The sequence below is a fragment of the Zonotrichia albicollis genome, chromosome 1 (genome assembly GCF_047830755.1).
Source record: "Zonotrichia albicollis isolate bZonAlb1 chromosome 1, bZonAlb1.hap1, whole genome shotgun sequence".
Lineage (NCBI taxonomy): Eukaryota > Metazoa > Chordata > Aves > Passeriformes > Passerellidae > Zonotrichia > Zonotrichia albicollis.
Window position 1 is genome coordinate 7893855 of NC_133819.1, and position 18794 is coordinate 7912648.

Below are 18794 nucleotides of genomic sequence, written 5' to 3' on the forward strand. Positions count from 1 at the left end.
CCTCCAGAATCTGGTGCATTCAGCCAACACACTTAAAAATGCAGGATCAGAATTGTGGAATGAGGCAGGTTGGAAAGGACTTCTGGAGATTACCCAGGTCCAAACCCCACTGAAAAGGGGAAACTCCAAAGTCAGATCAGGTTGTTCACAGTGATGTCCACTGGAATATTGGGCATTGCTATGGTTGGAGATTTCACAGCTGCTTTAACTGATTTCAGACCACTCTCCAGGTGAATATTTATTTCTTAATTTCTAATTGGAATGTAGAATCATAGAATGGTTTAGGCAGAAAGGAACCTGAGACATCATCTAGTTCCAACCACTCTGCCATGGGCAGGGACACTTTCCACCAGACCAGAGCCCCATCTAACCTATCCCTGAACACTTTCAGGCATGGGCCATCCACAACTTCCCTGAGCAACCCGTTCCAGTGGCTCACTACCCTCACAGGAATGAATTCCTTCCAATTTAATGCTAGCCTAATCCAATTTAAACCTACCCTCCATCATCTTAATGCCCTTACCTCTTATTCTAACACTCCATGCCCTTTAAAAAAAGTCTCTCTCCAGCTCTCTTGCACTACCTTTAGGTCCTGCAAGGTGCCATATGGCCTGCCCAGAGGCTGAACAACCCTAACTCTCCCAGCCTGTCTTTATAGCAGAGATGCTCCAGTGCCTGGAAAACCTTCCTGACCTCCTCTGGACTCCTCCCACAGCTCCATGTCCTTCCCACACTGTGGGCCCCAGGGCTGGATGCAGCACTGCAGGTGGAGCAGAGAGGCAGAATTCCCTCCCTCCAGCTGCTGCTCACACTGCCTGTGGTGCAGCCCAGGGCACAGGTGGCTTTCTGGGCTGCCTGTGCCCGTTCCCAGCTCATGCTGAGCTCCTCACCAACCAACACCTCAAGTTAGCAGCTGCTGTTGTGACTCTCACTCGTTGCATCCCCTCCGATCTCTGTGCACCTCTAAGGAGAGCTTGCTTTTACCCTTTCTGTGCTCATCCCTGAGGTAACTGGAGACAGCAGTAAGATTTTCCCCTTAAACTTCTCTTTTTAGAAGTGATAAACTCAGTTCTTTTGGTCTTTACACATCATACATGAGTCTGCTCCTCACCTTGATTACCTTTGACTGGACTTCTCCTGGTGAGGAACCCCAAAGAGGACAAAAAATTCCAGGGTTTGTTGGATAGAGGGAAATGGTTATAACCCCAAACCTGATGGACACAATCTTGCTCATATAGGCCAGGATGCTCCTGCTCCAAGATGTGTCCAGGAGACTCATCAGGCCCTCCTGTCAATAAAGTTGTCTGCCCAGTCAGTCCCCAGCCTGTACTCTTGTATAGCTCTATTCCATTCCAAGTGCAGACCTTTGCTTTTCCATATACATACTTACACATGTATATGGAAAATATGTATATTTTCCATATACATTATTACACATAAATATATATATTTTTTTTCTCTATATTCTGTATTTCCTTCAACTGAGCCATTCAGCTCCAACTAAATTTTGGAATCTATAAAAAAATTTTTTTTTTTAAAGTTGAGTAAGTAAAATAATGAAAGTATTAATGATTTTTCATGAGAACATAATCTACTTTTACTTCTTTAGATTTAATACATTTTATTTTCATTTCCCTTTAAATGCAATTTTTGTCTATTTCTTCCTGAAACAAAAAATAATAATCTATTTTCAGGAGCACATATTTTATCATTTGTGGTTGATTCTATTAATTCTGGGTCATAGGTTTTTTTCCTAGGAAGAGCCCACACAACAAAAAGCTCTCAGCCTTGGAGCTGCTAAGTGTTTTGATCAATATAATGACAATCAATGATGTTTTGCACCTTACAAACCAGGAATTTTAAATCAAGAGGCTTTATGAAAGGCTGCAAACCCTATTTGTCCTTTGAGTTGTAAGTAAAAAAACCTACTTATTCCAAAATTGTCAGCATTCTTGTGTATAAAAGATAAAATAATAATTTCTCCCCCCAAAAGATGGCAGTTTATTTCCAAAAGATGATATAGTCTCTAAGGCTGCATTTGTTCCAGTACTACAATAGGATCCCTGGTTCTGAGAATAGATAGCACAGCACTGAATAAATTCTTATGGGGAAGATCCCGTCCCACCAAAACAAGGTCCTGGACCTGTTTTGGAAATGCTGCTTTGCATTTCCCTTGGTAGCACGGAGGAACGAGCAGCAACAGTGGAAAACATCTTGTTCATTACCCTTTGTTATTGTTACTTGCTGTTTTCATTAAAAATTCCAGAGAGATTCAGGAGAGGCAGAAGGAAGCACCAGTTCAGCTTATACCCTCTGTATACCACGACCATGGAATGCATGGGGTACCCCTGAACATCTCTGTTTGTGTCTTCCCCCCAACTCTCTCTCTCAAACTGCAGTTCACCAGCAAATGTCATTGTCACCTGATCTGAACACGAATGCCCTTCCTTCCTTCCCTCTCCCCCATGAGATGCAAGCTGTGAGCCCCATATTAGTACCTGCCAGCTTCTCACCTCACATGTCTGACCCAAAAGCTCTTTGGACCTGTTATCCCAGGACTGTCTGGAGGAGCAGAGTGCCAGCACCAGCCCTGCCCTGCCTGGATGCCATCCAAGGCTTGTGGGCTGGAGCTGGCATCCCTGCATGGAGCTGGGGCACAGGGAATCCTGCTCGCTGGGGTTAGATTCTGACTTCTGCTAGGAAGCCCAGAATCCCACTACTCATCACAATCAGTGTGCTAAAAACCATAGGAAATGCTCAAGCATTTCATTAATAGCTGATGTTATTAAATAGACAATTAATAAGAGCAGTCAAGTGTATTATTATCTCTAATAAAAGCCCCGACAATTGCTAACAAGTTAGGAAATACCAGCACAGAAGTTCTCAAAGAAATAATTCCCTGCCACATTGCCCCTACGCAGAATACCCAGGGTTACTAACAGCTTTCCTGGGCTCAGACTGGAGCCTATCTGGGAGCAAGGAAATTCCCGCGGCGCCTCACTAACACATTTTTAGAGGAGCCCAGGGACAATCTCGCAGGGATGCTAACTTTGTGCGGCTGGCACGGAATACGCCCGGAGGGGAGACAAAGCCGGGGCTGATTCCCGCACGGTGCGGGGCAAGGACAGCGGGCTGCGCTAGGGGCAGGGGCGGCACGTACCGGGCAGGGACAGCCGGCGGGGGCAGGGACCAGCGGCTCGGCTGTGCCCTCCCGCTCGGCCCGGTGCCGGTTCCGAGCCGCGCACGGACATGACTAAGCAGCAGCACCTCTCCCTCTCCCTCCGCGGCCGCTCCCGCACTCACCTGCCCTCCCGGCCCGGCCCCGCCAGCCCGCGGCGCGGCTCCTCCGCAGGGGCCGCCCGAGGCTCCTCCGCCCCGCTCCGGCCGCTCCAGCGCCACCCCGCTCCAGCACAGCTCCGCTCCGCTCCAGCACAGCTCCGCTCCAGCCGCGCAGTCCCGCGCCCGCGGAGCCGCCGCCTCTCGCCGCCGGGCCGGGCCGGGGGTGCCGTAAGCCGCTGCTGGCGCAGGGCTCTCCGTGCCAGGGATGAAGCCCCCGGCGGCCGCCAGCCCGGAGCCCCCGCGGCCGGCGGCGCTCGGGGCGGCCGGGGACCCCCCGCGCCCGCGCTAGGGCGGCGCTTCCCCCGCTCCCGGTGCAGGCAGCGCCTCCCGCCGCCGCCGCCGCCGCAGCCCGGAGCAGCCCGCAGCCCCGGCATGGAGCGCCCGCTCAACCTCAGCTGCCTCGCCGATACGACGCCGGACAGCGGCAACAGGAGCGCGTCCCCCGGCGGCCCCGAGGGCGACCAGGCCCCCCATCTCTCCGTCTTCAGCGTGTTGGTTCTCACGCTGTTGGCCATGCTGGTGGTGGCCACGTTCCTCTGGAACGGGCTGGTCCTGGCCACCATCCTCCGCGTGCGCAGCTTCCACCGGGTGCCCCACAACCTGGTGGCCTCCATGGCCGTCTCCGACGTGATGGTGGCAGCCCTCGTCATGCCCCTCAGCTTGGTGCACGAGTTGTCCGGGCGGCGGTGGCGGCTGGGCCGGTCGCTGTGCCAGGTGTGGATCTCCTTCGATGTGCTGTGCTGCACTGCCAGCATCTGGAATGTCACGGCCATTGCCCTGGACCGCTACTGGTCCATCACCCGCCATCTGGAGTACACGCTGCGCACCCGGCGCCGCATCTCCAACATCATGATCGCTCTCACCTGGGCACTCTCCGCCTTCATCTCTCTGGCCCCGCTGCTCTTTGGCTGGGGAGAGACTTACTCAGAGGACAGCGAAGAGTGCCAAGTCAGCCGGGAGCCTTCCTACACCATCTTCTCCACCTTTGGGGCTTTCTACCTGCCCCTCTGCGTGGTGCTCTTTGTGTACTGGAAGATCTACAGGGCTGCCAAGTTTCGGATCGGATCTCGCAAGAGCAACTCCATCACCCCCATGACACCAGAAGCACTGGAGGTAGGTCAGCTTGGTTGTGTTTTGCTCAGGTCAAGCACTAACAGCAGGCAAGCTTTTGTAGAAGTGGGGCAAACTTAAACCAAAAGTGTGCAAGTGAACAGTGATCCACCAAAGCCCTGTGGATCCTGGAGGCTTCCAAAGGAAGGCAGACTGCAAAGCTTGCAAACCCAGTCTGTTGGCTCCTTCCGAGCCCCCAGCTGTGTGTGAGCACTCAAGGTGTAGCTGGAACAACTTTGGGACATACTGCGAGCCTGAGCTCCACGTGGGCGAGCGGTGACTCACGGATGTCCCCCCATGGAATGCTGAATCAGTGCTCACCAGCATGAGTAAGGGGTCACTGTCCCTCCCCTGGGGAGGCAAGGGGACAGTGGATGGATGGGCAGCTGTGTCTGCTGGGGATGATACCCTGGCAACCAGCTGAGGCTTTGGGGACACTGTGAATTTACCCAGACAGAAAGCACTTGAGCAGAATGTCCTTGGAAATCTTTCCTAATCATGACTGCATCGTGTCAGTTCATCCTAGGCACAGTGACTCTGCACTGTAAAGATTTCTTGCAGGGAGGAAGCAAATGTGTGCTAATTTTCTTTCCTCTCCTACCAAGAACTCTTAAACTCAATGGGTTTAGAGGAAGTAAGCAGACTTCTGTGCACGGCATGTGGGTGTGTGCCTGTTCTGCTGATCAGATTGTAAGTGGGGAAGTAATGTTACTGTGCTGCACTGTGAGTAACCCCATGTACCCTCAGTACTCTCTCTAGTTTCTAATCTCACCTAAATAGTCTCCATCACCCAGAGGAGGTTATACAGCCACCTTGCCCTCAGTTAGAGTGTGACCTGCATTGTCTGTGTTTCCCCTGGAGCTCTGGCCTTGCTTGCACTGGTGGGCTCTGTACCTGCTCTGTGGGCTCACCTGACTGGGGTACATGTGGTGCAACTCGTGTTTGTGTTTGGCAGGTGAAAGAAGCTGCCCAGCAGCCACAGATGGTCTTCACTGTCCGTCACGCCACGGTCACGTTCCAGACGGAGGGAGACACGTGGAGAGAGCAGAAGGAAAAGAAAGCTGCCCTCATGGTGGGCATCCTTATTGGGGTCTTCGTGCTCTGCTGGATCCCCTTCTTCATCACAGAGCTCATCAACCCGCTCTGCTCATGTGACATCCCACCTGTTTGGAAGAGCATTTTTCTATGGCTGGGCTACTCGAATTCCTTCTTTAATCCACTCATCTACACTGCTTTCAACAAAAACTACAACAACGCCTTCAGGAGCCTATTCTTTAGGCAGTAGTGAGCAGCAAAATCTTTCCTGCCGCCCCAGGAAGCTGATTTTAAGTGTCAATGATTCTGACCAAATTCCTGAGGAAGTTCAAAGCCACAGATACTGAGGTGATGCCAAAAATGCATCACCACGGGTCGTGTGTCCCAGTCTCTAGGCAGGCTCTCCATCCCAGCCTCTTAGCTGCTGTTTTTCCTGCAAGTAGCATGTAAAGGCTTCTCCTGCCAGCAGCCAGTGCCCTGCTGTGTTCCTCCTGTCTCCCCAGTGATGCTCTCTTTGGTGGCACCAAAGGTGCAGAAGAGTCCAATGGCAAAGAAACTTCGGTTTGGCCACTGCTGGAATCTCCCAGCATTAATCACCTTTGTCCTATGTGCAGAGCTGGGACCCTATAACATCAGGAGATTTTGTGATTACATATGAGAGTGCATATTTTATGGCTTGGCTGAAAACATGGTTTGTGTTGTCTTTCACTGGTAAAGACTGCAAAGTGTTTGGTTTTTTTGGGAAACAAAACCCTTGGTAAGGGTTAAGTGCAGACTACAAGTATGAAGCTTTTTCTCACATACTTTGGGAAGAACAAATTGTGTCTGTTTGCTTTTGGATTCTATGTAGCAGTTTTTAAAAAAAAAAAAAAAAAAAAAAAAAAACTAATTGTGAAAGCTTAATGCATGGTGTACCCTGAGATGAGAGAGAATGCATGGGAAACTCACGTCTCGTTCCCCAGCTGCTACGTGTGAGCATCTGCCTCAGACCTTTATGTTCAGAAATACCAGCTGTAAATGCTAATCTTCCTGCCTGTTGTTTCCCATTTTAAAACATTAATGTATTTTGAGCAGCTGTGGGCAGATTTCCTGTAGTTTCAGGGGATGCAAGGGGTGTATTTTGAGTTGCCTTTCAATGAGGAGTTGTGTTTTACTATTTCTGAATGCAATCCAGAACTTGAAACTAAAGCAAAAACCCCACTTTGTTTCCATGAGCACTGGGTTGCAAACAAAGGGCAGTTAATGGCAGGTGATATTTCTTTGTGGAAGCATAATCAAACCATGGAGCTTTTCTCCTGCAAGGACCAGGCTTGAATATTTATTTTTTTGCCCACCTGTCCTTCTCTGCCTGCCCCTCTAAGGCTCCATCCCACGTGGTTGTTACTGCTCTGTTGCCTCCCTGCCTTTCCACATTGCCAACTTAGTTATCATAGTTGGCATTTCACTCCTATAATTAGGGTTACACACTTTATACTGCCCTACTGAAGGACTGATGAATCTGCAGATAAAGGAAAGCTTTAGTATTAAATTTGTTCTGGGACAGCCACTGAAATCAGACCACAATTAAAACAGTGGAAAAAATACAAGATGGAAATCTGAATGACCCGATTTCATGTCAGGTATCTCAAGAAGAGATAAAAGGGAAAAATGTCAATAAATGATGGTAAAGCTCCCTAGGGTTGGGTAGTAATAATTTCTATCTGTAGTAGATCATGAGACATCAGATGTTAAAGTTGTTGCTGGTCCTTTAAACCAGACAAAAATCCTGGCAGAGTTGGCAATAAAAGCTCTTTTTCTTTTGCTGTCTCTGCACAGGTGAAAATGGAAGCAGAGGTCAAGGTGCTATTAAAGTGTTGCAGCCCTTTCAGGACCAGATAGACAAACACCCATCAGCACTGACATGGACACTGTTGATCCAAGAAGAGAAATAGGATAGCCCTTGACATCTTCCTTAACACCATCTTATAAAACTCTGTTAGAAATATTGGGTAAAACCCTGCCCTCATTGAAAGCAAAGGAGAATATTTTCAGTGAATCCGATTTTTATGTGGCATGTCTTGTCTCGTAAAAACATATTTTTAATGTTAATTAATTCAAGGAGAAGATGGGTGGGATGGGAGTAATCTTCTAACTCCCATGGAAGAGGCTCTGACCTGCCCCCAAACCGTGGGCCAATCTTTCCGACTAGTAAAGAGCATTTTCTTTCTTTGTTACATATATTAAAATATTATTAGTGACATCTCTGATGTATCAAAAATTGTAATAAACTCTTAAACTGCTTTTTTTTACTGAATATATAAAGGCTGTGCTGCTTTCTCTGGACAGTCCATCACTGATGCTGAATTGTTCTGTTTGGGAATTGCTGCTTTTGTTGTGTCAAGGGTTGTCTAGCCAAAAATTACTTTGAAAAAATGATTCCTTGTTCAAGCCTTCAAGAACTTCAGCTAAGCTTGGTGGTGCCTGAAAGTAGAATACTTCTTAGGCTCCCAGAGTGATACTTTAAAGCATGGATTACCTGGGAAGCTGGACCTTAGATCCCCATTTTCACAGCTAACATCCTGTCTGCACAGCCCCATGTCAGTCCCAGCTGTGTCCATGCCATTTTTATTTGCTCTTTGATTCCCTTACAGATTCCCTTGTCTCTGTTGTGAGGAGTCCTTGTGCAGGATGTGGAATCAGCTGTAAACTCAATATCCACTGTGAGCAGACAGGAGTTAAACTGAAATCAGTGGGAAATTCCCTACTTTAGTTGCAGTTTGGTGCTGGGGTGAAGCTCCCTTTCATTACACTCTCTGTTTATTCATGCTGTGCCTTAAACAGTGACAGGGAGACAGGAGATCATTTTGAAGCAACACTAGATAATTCCAATTTGCCTGTAGTGATGAGTATTCCACCATCCTGGTGTAAATTACTCTTACATTTATTTGACAGGCCGCATCTGATACAATCATTTTCTGGAAAGAAACAGCTTCCAGTTGGTGGTAAGGTTTGTTCTTTTAAATCTTGACAAAATTAGCAGCTGTTGTATTGGCCAATTCCTGCAGCTCATACTTGAGACCTGACACCATGGGCTTTTCTTCTGAAGATCATCAATAGGACCAGGCAGGGAAAATATCATTATTCTGGAGATTGCACTGCAGAAACATCACACAGAAACATGCCACAATGATCCCAGCACAGGGAAGTGGCACAAAGAGACCTGGGCACCTGATCCAGGCTCCAAGGCTTTTTACAAACCTCTCATTATTCAAACACAGATGCTGAGTGAGCTCCCAGAGATGCAAATCATGTTTGAAGACATAGGCAACCACAGCTTCAAAGGAGGCATCTTGTACCTCCTTGTTCCCATTTATACACAGAATCAGTGGTGTGAAGAGATCTGCCTCACCGAGGCTTTGTGAGGATTAATTACAAAATGTTGATCATGTACCAGGAAGGTGGAACACTCTGGTTTGAATGCCGAGCAGCATTATAAATTGAGCTTCTATTTAATTCCTAGGAAGAACGTTATTACCCATTATTATTGAGTTTTGTACGCAGTTTAATGGCTATATAATACTTCCAGAGCAGATTTAACTAACCTGCTCCCACTTATAATTAATTTAGCTCCCTCTCAGTGCCCTGACAACCCAATGAACATCTGTTTGGGAGCTCAGTAGTGAGGGCAGTGTGTGCTGAATTCCAGCTGCTGCTGAGCATCTCCTCATGGTGCTGTCGCAGTCCAAGGAACAGCAGCTCTCTAGGCAGTCTGCTCTGGGTTCCTTTTACTTTTTAGAGAAGAAAGAAGAGGTCATTGAAGAATGCCTATGGATTACAGGACAGGTTGGCTAACCACCTTCCTCCTGCACCCCCAGCCTGTTGGGGTCTCTTCTCATCACAGGCAGGTGATTCCAGGATGTGCACCAGCCCTACGCAGCCAGAGGTGAGCCACACATGACTTCATCCCCTGGAAATTTTTCAGGGTTTTTCAAAAAATTACTGCTAGGAGATGTGTCCTTTGGACTGTCAGCAGCAGCTGAAAGTGGGAGTTTCCTGGAAGTAGGTAATTAAAGAAATTTCACCTGACAAAGTTAATTAATGGCTATTCCTTCCAGTGATTGCAGTGGTGAGGTGTGACTGACAAAGTGTCAAAGTGATTTGTGCAAGGCAGTGGTTTGAGCTGCTTTGTTCATTGTGTTTTACTCTTGGACCCCTTATTTTACCATCACTGGTAGAGCTTCCCCTGGGGCTCCAGCAAAGTCATGGTGAGCATGATACAGGCACCATGAATGCTCCATGCAAGAACAGTGGGGTGAAACAGCCATGACAAAATTAGCATCCCCACTGGGATACACCCTGGCATGAAAATAATGACATTGCCAGCATTTCATTAAATTTAGGACATGGCCAAAGAGCTCCTTAAGTCCTCATTATTTTCAGTTACACCGAGGTGCTGAGGAAGTTGCAGAAGACTGGAAAAGAGCTGGAGCTGTGCCAGTATTTTTAAAAGGCAAATTTGGAGAGCCAAGTATTTCTAAGACAAATGCTGTTACTGATTTACAGCTTGAAATTGATCCTTGGCAAAAGAAGTGGAGGAGCTGATAAATAACTTGGTGAATAAAAAATTACAGGAAATAAATATAATTAAAATAAATCACATTGATGTTTTTGATTGCAGCACATGGCTCATTGCTGATGGTGTTATAAAGTATTCACTCAGTAATGAATCCGACTTGACAACATTCAATGCCTCCATTAAAAATTGAAGAAGAAACCAGTATGAGGTTCAAACTGTCCAATAATTGCTAGAGACTTATGGACTGGGAAAGGTGTAAATACAGAAAATAATGTCACTTCTACAGAGAAGTGAGGATAAAAACTGGTTGGGAGCATTTTGACCTGGCATGAGGGAAAGCCACATGTCCAGGAGCAGTGGGATGGGGCCCTGGTTGCAGGAGGAGAGACAAGGCTGAGATGGGGTGCATCAGGAGCCGAATATATGGGACTTTTCAGCATTTCAGGAATAAGCAGGCTTATTTCTTGCCTGTGTCCAGCTGTGGGTTTTATTCTGGTCACTGGAGGAGGGGCTGCAATTTCAGTTGATCGTCTTTTTGCTCCTCCCTCACCACTGCCAGGCTGTCAGCCTCAGCATTGCCATTCTGTGTCATTTTCCATGCTAGCCAAGTCAAATACTGTCCCTAATCATCCTCCAAAGCAAGGCAGACAGATGGGCCCTTTCCCTGGATCCCCCAGTGCATTGTTGTTGTTCTCTGTCTATCCATTTCAGCAGGGGGAACAGCAGCTCCTGTGATGCTGAAGCCCCACTGCTGCCCATGGATGGGACCAGACATGGCTGGGTGCAGCTCCAGGGGTTATCCTAGGATGGGGAAAGATGATAAAACTGGAGCTATAGCCTCCGCTTGGTTTTCTGCTGGAGCCATTCCCAGCAAAACTGTTCCCAATCCAGCTTCTAGTCCCCACCCTGCTTCTGGTGAGACCAGGCAGCCACTACCATGGATCTGGTCATCTCTGCAGGAAGGAGAAAGAGAGGGGTAAAAAAACCTTGCACTGCAACTCTAATTGCAGGAAAAAGGTTTCCCAGCCCTGACTGCCCTCGTGGGAGAGGGCACAAAGTCCACGTGGCTGAGATGTCCACTCTGCCCAGTTCAGTCCCTTCCCACTGGTGGCTGCAGAGGGTGGACACCTCAATCATTCCAAACTTCCTGCTGCTCACCAGGTCCTGAGTCTGTGCAAGTGTTGGAAACACTGCATTTTCCATCAGTTCAGGGTTGCAGCCTGAGCTCAGTGCTTCTTCCTTGTGCCTTTCCATCCCCAAATCCTGGTTAAGCACAGGTCCCACCAGCCTCAGTTGCTGGTACAGAGGAGGGCAGCCTGTTAAAATTACCATCTCTGCTGGTGAAGAAGACCTTGTCTCTGGGCTCAAGATGCCAAACCAATAGCTGAGGTGCCACAGAGCCCCAAGATCTGTTTCTTCTTGCCCAATTCAATGTTTGGATCACCTGGTTCTTCACAACACACTGGGCTGGGCAGTCCCATGCCCAGTCAGGTTCACCTTGCTAAAGTCCATCACACGTCCCACCTTTTCACTGCTTCCCTGTGGTGCTGTTCTGGAGCTCTGGCTGTCAGCAAACTGTTCATACATTGCTCAGGGTGCTGCCTCTGCAGTATCTCACAGCTGGACCAAACAGGGCTGTTTCTAACCCTAAAGAGCCTGTGTTACATAGACCATGGTGAAAATAAATGTGATCACCTTCTAGATCTGCTCACAGCCTGATATCCTGAGCCTGCCCCACAAGCTACCTGTGTTGCTGCCAGGCAGACTTTAGAGGGGAAAGCAGAGCCATGGTCACGTATTTTCACAGTTTGAGTGCAGACCTGCCTTTGAGGAGGGGGAGGATTCATTTTGATGCGTTGCCAAATGGCTCTTTCTGTGGGCACCGGAGCATATGGAGCCTCTCTCACAATTGCCTGGGAGCTGCAGTTCTGTGATGTTTTTTGTCTCCTCAGCTGCTCACCTGATGTCAAAGTTTCCAGGTGCACTAAGGCAGGATGCTCCTGCTGCGTGCCTTGGATCTTCCACCTTCCCATCACAGCACCGGGGTGAATATTAAACAGACAGCAGATGCAAAGTGCAAGCACACTTGCTGGCCCAAGGGGTTACTCAATATCTGGAATTTGAATGCAAAAAGAAACTGAGAACCCATGGTATTAAGTAATTAAGTTTTCTGAGACTTTTAAAAAGGAGGCAGGTAGATGCTGAGGAGAGGTGATGCAGCTCCTCTGCTTCCTGCAGCTTTGCAGCACAAACCTTCGCCTTACAGGGGATTTCAGAGCACGTTACTCTGACTAAAGCCCCCAGGCTACTTTATAAGCTGTTAATAGTTGCCAACCAAAATGAGTGTCAGGGCTGTTTCTTATCAAAGTGAGCATTTAAGGCACCTGGAGAACACTGAAAGTAGCATAAACCCTATAAATTCTTTCTGAAAGCATCAAATTGGCCAGTGCTTGCATGCAGAGCATAGCAAATAACTTTTAAAAAACCTGAAATTTATTTGACAGCAAATCTGCTGCTGCTCATCAGATCAGCTTGCCCACCACTGTTACTCACACATCTCCAAGACACCACATACCCGCCCACTGTGTGTGCACCACATCACCTTCCCCTCCCTGGTGATTCCACAGGTGACTGTCCTGCAGGGATTGTGTCCTGGATTGCCCAGCATGAGGTGCAAGGCAGCACCTCCTGCCCCTCCCTGGTCATCTGGCCTTCAGGGTACAATGGTGTGTACATGGTATGTCTGGGTGAGGAGCAGCTGGGCTGCATTTCAGACCCCTGCTCCTCATCCTTCTCTCTGGCAGCCCCAGCTGAGCAGCAGCTCCCACTCCACACCGCTTCTCCTGGCTCCCTTCTTGCTCTTGGAGATGCCCTGAGGAGTTCTTCCCTGGCTTGGTGGAGCCTGTTACCCTCTGTAGAGCCATGGTGGTGCTCCCAGAGTCAGGGCTGCTCCTCAAGGGTCCATGTAGAAGGTAAACTGAATAAACCTGATAAACTGAATGGGTCATGAAACCCCAGATTAAATGGGGTGATAAAACGTTAGTGGGCTGCACTGGTATCTCTCTGAAATTGCAGTGGGCTTGGGCACTTCAAAACTATAAAGTAGGTGTGATCCTACTTTATGAAGAGGGAATTATCTCAGGAATTGTCTCAGTCCTGGTCTCTCCATCGCTGTTGAGGGAGAGGCATTGGTTTTTTTCTCGACCCCCGTTCTAGGGATGGGCTCATGCTGCAGACATTTTTTATGAAAAATCCTTTCCTTAGGATTTTTCCTCCTGAGAAGCTGAGAGGCCTCAGGAACAAAATGTAAACATTAATTATCTGCTGCTGTGGAATGCAACAGGTGCATCTGTGATTGGTCTCGTGTGGTTGTTTCTAATTAATGGCCAATCACAGTCAGCTAGCTCAGACTCTCTGTCCGAGACAGAAGCCTTTGTTATCATTCTTCCTTTTACTATTCTTAGCTGGCCTTCTGATGAAATCCTTTCTTCTATTCTTTTACTATAGTTTTAATATATAAAATAAAATAATAAATCAAGCTTTCTGAAACATGGAGTCAAATGCTCGTCTCATCCTCAGACCGCTGTGAACACGGTCACAGGCTCGCTCACCCTGAGCAGCGCAGCGGGACCCGCGGCCACCGGGACATGGAGAGCGCTGTGCTCCCATCCCTGCTCGTACCGACCGTGTGTCCTGCACAAGCCCAGAGCCTGCCGAGAGCAGAGAGGTGGCTCTGGAGGCCCAGAGAAGGACGAGCAGAGAGAGAGCTGCGGGACCGGAGCGGGAGCTACGAGCGGCACCCGGAGCGCTCTGCCCACCCCAGGCCGGCCGGGCAACGGTCGTGCTCTGGCACAGCGAGGTGATGCTCGTGGTGATCACAGTGAAGTGATGCCCGTGGTGATCACAGCGAGGTGATGCTCTGGCACAGCAAGGTGACGCTCGTGGTGATCACAGCGAGGTGATGCTCGTGGTGATCACAGTGAGGTGATGCTCTGGTGATCACAGCGAGGTGATGCCCGTGGTGATCACAGTGAGGTGATGCTCATGGTGGCCACAGCGAGGTGATTGATGCTCCTCACAGCACGGAGAGCACTCACAAACACCATCTGGCCCGCTCGCCTTCCCGCCCCTCCGCGGCACATCGCTCTGTTCAGCAAGACGTGAGCCGAGTGTGCTCGGACCCGCTCCAGGGTGGCAGCACAGGGCAAAAAGAGATGGATTGTGGCTCGTTGCCTTCTGCCAGCTGCCATGCAGGGGAAAATGGAGCAACAGCCTTTTTATTGTCCCCACATGTAGTCCTGAGAGATGACAGGAAGCTTAGAGATTTCTCCTTTTAATTGTTATTTGAATGGGAATGAAGCACCTAAATAACCTGTATAAGGCAAACCTTAGTGCTGACAGTGGAAGGAAAGTACAAATGCACTCTGTCACTGAGCAGGTCCCCTCCAGCTTTGTGAGATGTCTCAGTACTGTGCTAAATGAGCAGTGTGTTCACGTTGTTCAGCATTTGGATGCTCAGCTTCACACAGCCCCTTGTAAGTGGAAAACTTCTTTCTTGCTTACCATGTAGAGCTGCTGTAACAGCCCTCTGAACCACACCAAGCCCGACAGAGTTCAAAAAGTGTTTGGACAATACTCCCAGGCTCAGTCACAATATTGTGACTCTTGGGGTTGGTTCTTTATGAGGCCAGGAGCTGGACTTGATGATCCTTGTGGGTCCCTTCCAACTCCGCATATTCTGTGATTCTGTAAAATCCACTGCCCTCCTTGCTCTGCCTCTTCTGATTGCCCTGAATTCTGAGATGCCTCAGAGGAGAATTAGCACTGCACATTTCCAGACTCCTTTCTTTGTCCTGCTTTGCATCCTCTAACACTCCAACTCCTGGCAAAGGCACAGCTGTCCAGCCTGGCTCTGGCTGCTGGAGCCCCAGGCGGGGTGTGTCTTCAGCAAAAAGACATGAAAACCAGAATTACCCACATTGTAGGGTGATGTTCTTTCTGAAGAATGACTGGTTTATTTTATGGGGCCAGGATGCAACTTTTTTATGCACAAATGTCCATATGAGCCTTTCTAGACACAGGTGAGTGTGGGATCCTTTGCTCTCCAAGCAGAGCAGAGCAGAAAACACGTGGGAACATACACACAGCAATTTCCTAGATTAACTGCTCTGAGTTTTTCCCACCAAGCATACAGCACTGCATATCTAAACATACCAGGAAAATATGTTCTCTTTGGGCACAATGATCAACCCCCACACACTGGAAAATATCAACACAAACAAACATTTTTCCTTCAAAACATACACACAAAAAAATCACTCATGCATTTCTTTTTAGACTGACAGAATTGTAGGATGGTTTGTGTTGGAAGAGATGCTAAGAATCATCTAGTTCCAAGCCCTCTGCCACTAGCAGGGACAATTTCCACTATATCCCATCCAGCCTGGCTTTGAAAACCTCCAGGGATGGGGAAATGCTCACACTGCATCCACCATTTTTGTTCATTTTTGGTTATTTTGCTCCTGACTAGAAATACTGAATAAACATGTGAAGGACAAAAAACCTCTCTCGGCAAAATGTTAATCACTAAAGCCTCTCTCTCATCAAGGATAAAAGGAAAGGTGAATGAAAGGTAAACTGATTTTCACTAAGGAAAATTCTGAGAGCTTGTTGAATTTTTTTTTTTTAATTGCATTAATATATGTGATTTGAGGAGATAAAACAATTCCTGAGCTCTTCCTGGAGGAGATTAGCAGAATCCCTCTGATCCCTCAGGAATGAGTGCTATTTTATTAATCATTATGCAGGAAGGGTTGATGTTAGAGACAGAGACTGCTACAGACAGAGATAGAAATGGGACCAAGAGTTCACAGAGTGGCTGGGGTTGGGTGGAAGTCACCAGGTTCACTCCCTGCTCAAGCAGGACCACTTGGAGCTGGTTGCCCAGGACCATGTCCAGGTGGCTTTTGTGTGTCCCCAAGGATGGAGACTCCACACCTGCCCTGGGCATCCTGTGCAAGTGCTCAGGCACCCTCAGCAAAAACATTTCCTGATGTTCAGAGGGAGCTACCTGTGTTTTCATTTGCCCTCATTGCCTCTGGCCCTGTCACTGGGTACCACTGGACCTTTCTGAGGGGTCTTTAGCTGTGGACTAACAGGAAAAGCTTGCAGGGGCTTCATTCATTTGGACTGCAATATGACAGATAGCTTTGTCTCTTCACATTCACATACTTGCCTGCAATTAAATGAAGTGTATTGTTCCTGTGTCTGATTGCATGTGGGAGGCAGGGATGTAGTCTCTACTCTGACTTACAGTGTTCTAGGAATTAATGAAAAATTTTTCTATATTTCTTTTTAAATAGAGAAAAAATGCTATTGTTTTTTTTTTCTTACTGCCTTGAGAGATCATCAGGAGAATTCTTGTACCTACATGTCTCACAAGTATTTAAAGCAGTAAAACGTGTAATAGCCTCTTTTTTCCTTCTTCTTTTTCTTCCTTTAGGGAAAAAAAAACCTGTGTGAGTTGTGTGGAAGTTGTTTGGTGATGTGTGGGTGTGTTATGTCTGTGTCTAACTCGCCAGGGGGAAGCTGAGGAGCAACGAGGAGTTGTGCCTACAACTTAAACATCTCTCCTCCAGTCACTCATTTGACTGGCATTTCAGGGGAAAAGACAGTGGTTTGAGGAGTAAAGAGAAGTCAGGAGTATGGAGGTGACAGGCAGTGACGTGCAGCTGGGGCTGATGTGGCAGCACATCTCTGCTGTAAGGCTCACCTGAATGGGGAGGTGACAAGCTGCCAGTTTGCTGCTCTGTACTCAGACTCCTCTTCCTCCACACACCCTGTGGGGATCAGAAATGCCCAACCACCCCTGTGCAGTGCCAGGGAGGCAGCCCCATGTGCCTGGCAGCTGTAGGGCACCTTCACTCACAGCTCTGTGGGTCTCCTGCTGGCTCCTGGAAGGGAAGGAAGAGCTGATCACACAGGAAGAGTTTTTGGGAAGATCTGATCTGGTCACACAGGAAGAGTTTTCGGCAGCCCTGTGCTATTCTTGTTGCTTGGTGCTTCTGCTTGAGACAGTCAAAATGGGCTTTGCAAAGAGGCAGAGCCCAGGTGTGGAAACAGGAGTTATCACTTGAGAATGATCCAGGTGTGAAAATCACTCCACAAATCTGTTAGTGAGAGGGTTTGGGAAATAAAAGCATCTCTTAAGATGAGACTTAGATGCTAGAAACCACTGTTCTGAGAAAAGCTCAGGAATTAATTATGTGGGTTTCTTTTTATTTGGTGAAATGAGAGAGAGCACAGTGGGACTTTCTTCTTTAGCTCAATAACTTGTTACCCAAATACCTCCTTGGAGCTGGTTCATGAAATCTGTGCACAATAGCAGATCTACTACAGCTGCCTTGCAAGAAAATGGGGAAATGTATGGTTTGTAAACAGGTTTACAAAGAAACACTGTTTCTTTGACTACTGGCTATCCTTTGTTAATAAGAACATGAATGTCCAAAGGCAAAAATATTGATGCTGTTTCAAGTGGTCTTCAAAGAAAATCACTCTCTTGCAGTTGGGTGTTACACACCAAAAGCTTTACCACTGCTAACTGCAAGTGTTACACTTATTTTCAGTCCTGGAGACAAAGCATCAGTCTGAACTTCTAACCCACAGTTTCACACCAAAAGCACCCACACTAAAGATGCCAGAGCCACTGCTTTTTAGCCCTTCAATATTCAGTGGAAATGGATGTTGGATTCACCAGCTGGATTTTTGAGAAGATGCTCAAGAAGTGAAACATGGATGCACCTGGCTCATAAACAGCACTTCAAAACATAGCTGTTATTGATGAGTTTTAAACAGATCCCATCTGGTTCTTATTTGGTTTTTCAAAATCCTTCAGGCAAACAGCAGGAAGTCACCACCCAGATTAGTGTTGTTCTCTTGGCAGCACTTTGCATTTTTTAATTATTGTCAGGTTATTCCCAAGCAATTCGGCACTGCAAGAAGGTAGAAAATGCCTGGCTTGACCAAGGTGTCGCATACATCCTTTTATGAAAAATCCTTTCCTTAGGATTTTTCCCTCCTGAGAAGCTGAGAAGCCTCAAAGACAAAATGTAAACATTGATTATCTGCTGCTGTGGAATGCAACAGGTGGATCTGTGATTGGTCTCATAGACTTGCTTCTAATTAATAGCCAATCGCAGTCAGCTGGCTCAGACTCTCTGTCCGAGCCACAAGCCTTTGTCATTCATTCCTTTCTATTCTTAGCTTAGCTAGCCTTCTGAGGAAACCTTTTCTTCTGTTCTTTTAGTATAGTTTTAATGTGATATATATCATAAAATAATAAATCAAGCCTTCTGAAATATGGAGTCAGATCTCCATCTCTTCCTTCAACATAAGACCCCTGCGAACACGGTCACACCAAGGACCATCATTGCCCATGCTGTGCTCTGAAAGCATGACAGTGTCCTTTGGGTTGGTGCTGCTCTCGTAGTGCTGCCCTGTCTCTGCCTCTCCACAGGCTCTGTATGGACCCCCTGCCCTGCCCTGCCTTGGCTCATCCCTGTCCCCATTCCCACAGAGGTTCCCAACATCACTGAGCTGCTGCTGATGGCCCTTGTTTGGGAATGCTGTTGAAAGAGGGCAGAGGTTGTTTCTCACTTTCCATGAGGTTAATACATAAAATATTTAGATGTAATTCCAAATGCCAGTTTTCTGGCCAAGACTTGCTCTTCAGAAGGTTCCTGGAGGCTCTGCTGTT

The 18794-nt window shown here is 47.7% G+C and overlaps 1 protein-coding gene across 1 annotated transcript; it reads left to right on the plus strand.

The window, feature by feature from the left end:
• Positions 1-2944: 2944 nt before the first annotated feature.
• HTR5A (5-hydroxytryptamine receptor 5A) lies at positions 2945-7783 on the plus strand. The gene is made up of 2 exons (XM_005480419.4): positions 2945-4452; positions 5405-7783. Exons 1-2 carry the CDS (start codon positions 3250-3252, stop codon positions 5732-5734), a joined length of 1533 nt encoding a protein of 510 aa, XP_005480476.2. The 5' UTR covers positions 2945-3249; the 3' UTR covers positions 5735-7783.
• The last annotated feature ends 11011 nt before the right edge of the window (positions 7784-18794 follow it).

Bases quoted from the DNA above. Each gene is read 5' to 3' on its own strand.
- HTR5A (XM_005480419.4), top strand. From the start codon at position 3,250: ATGACTAAGCAGCAGCACCTCTCCCTCTCCCTCCGCGGCCGCTCCCGC. The intron at 4,453-5,404 runs GTAGGTCAGCTT...TGTGTTTGGCAG, and splicing joins TGACACCAGAAGCACTGGAG to GTGAAAGAAGCTGCCCAGCA.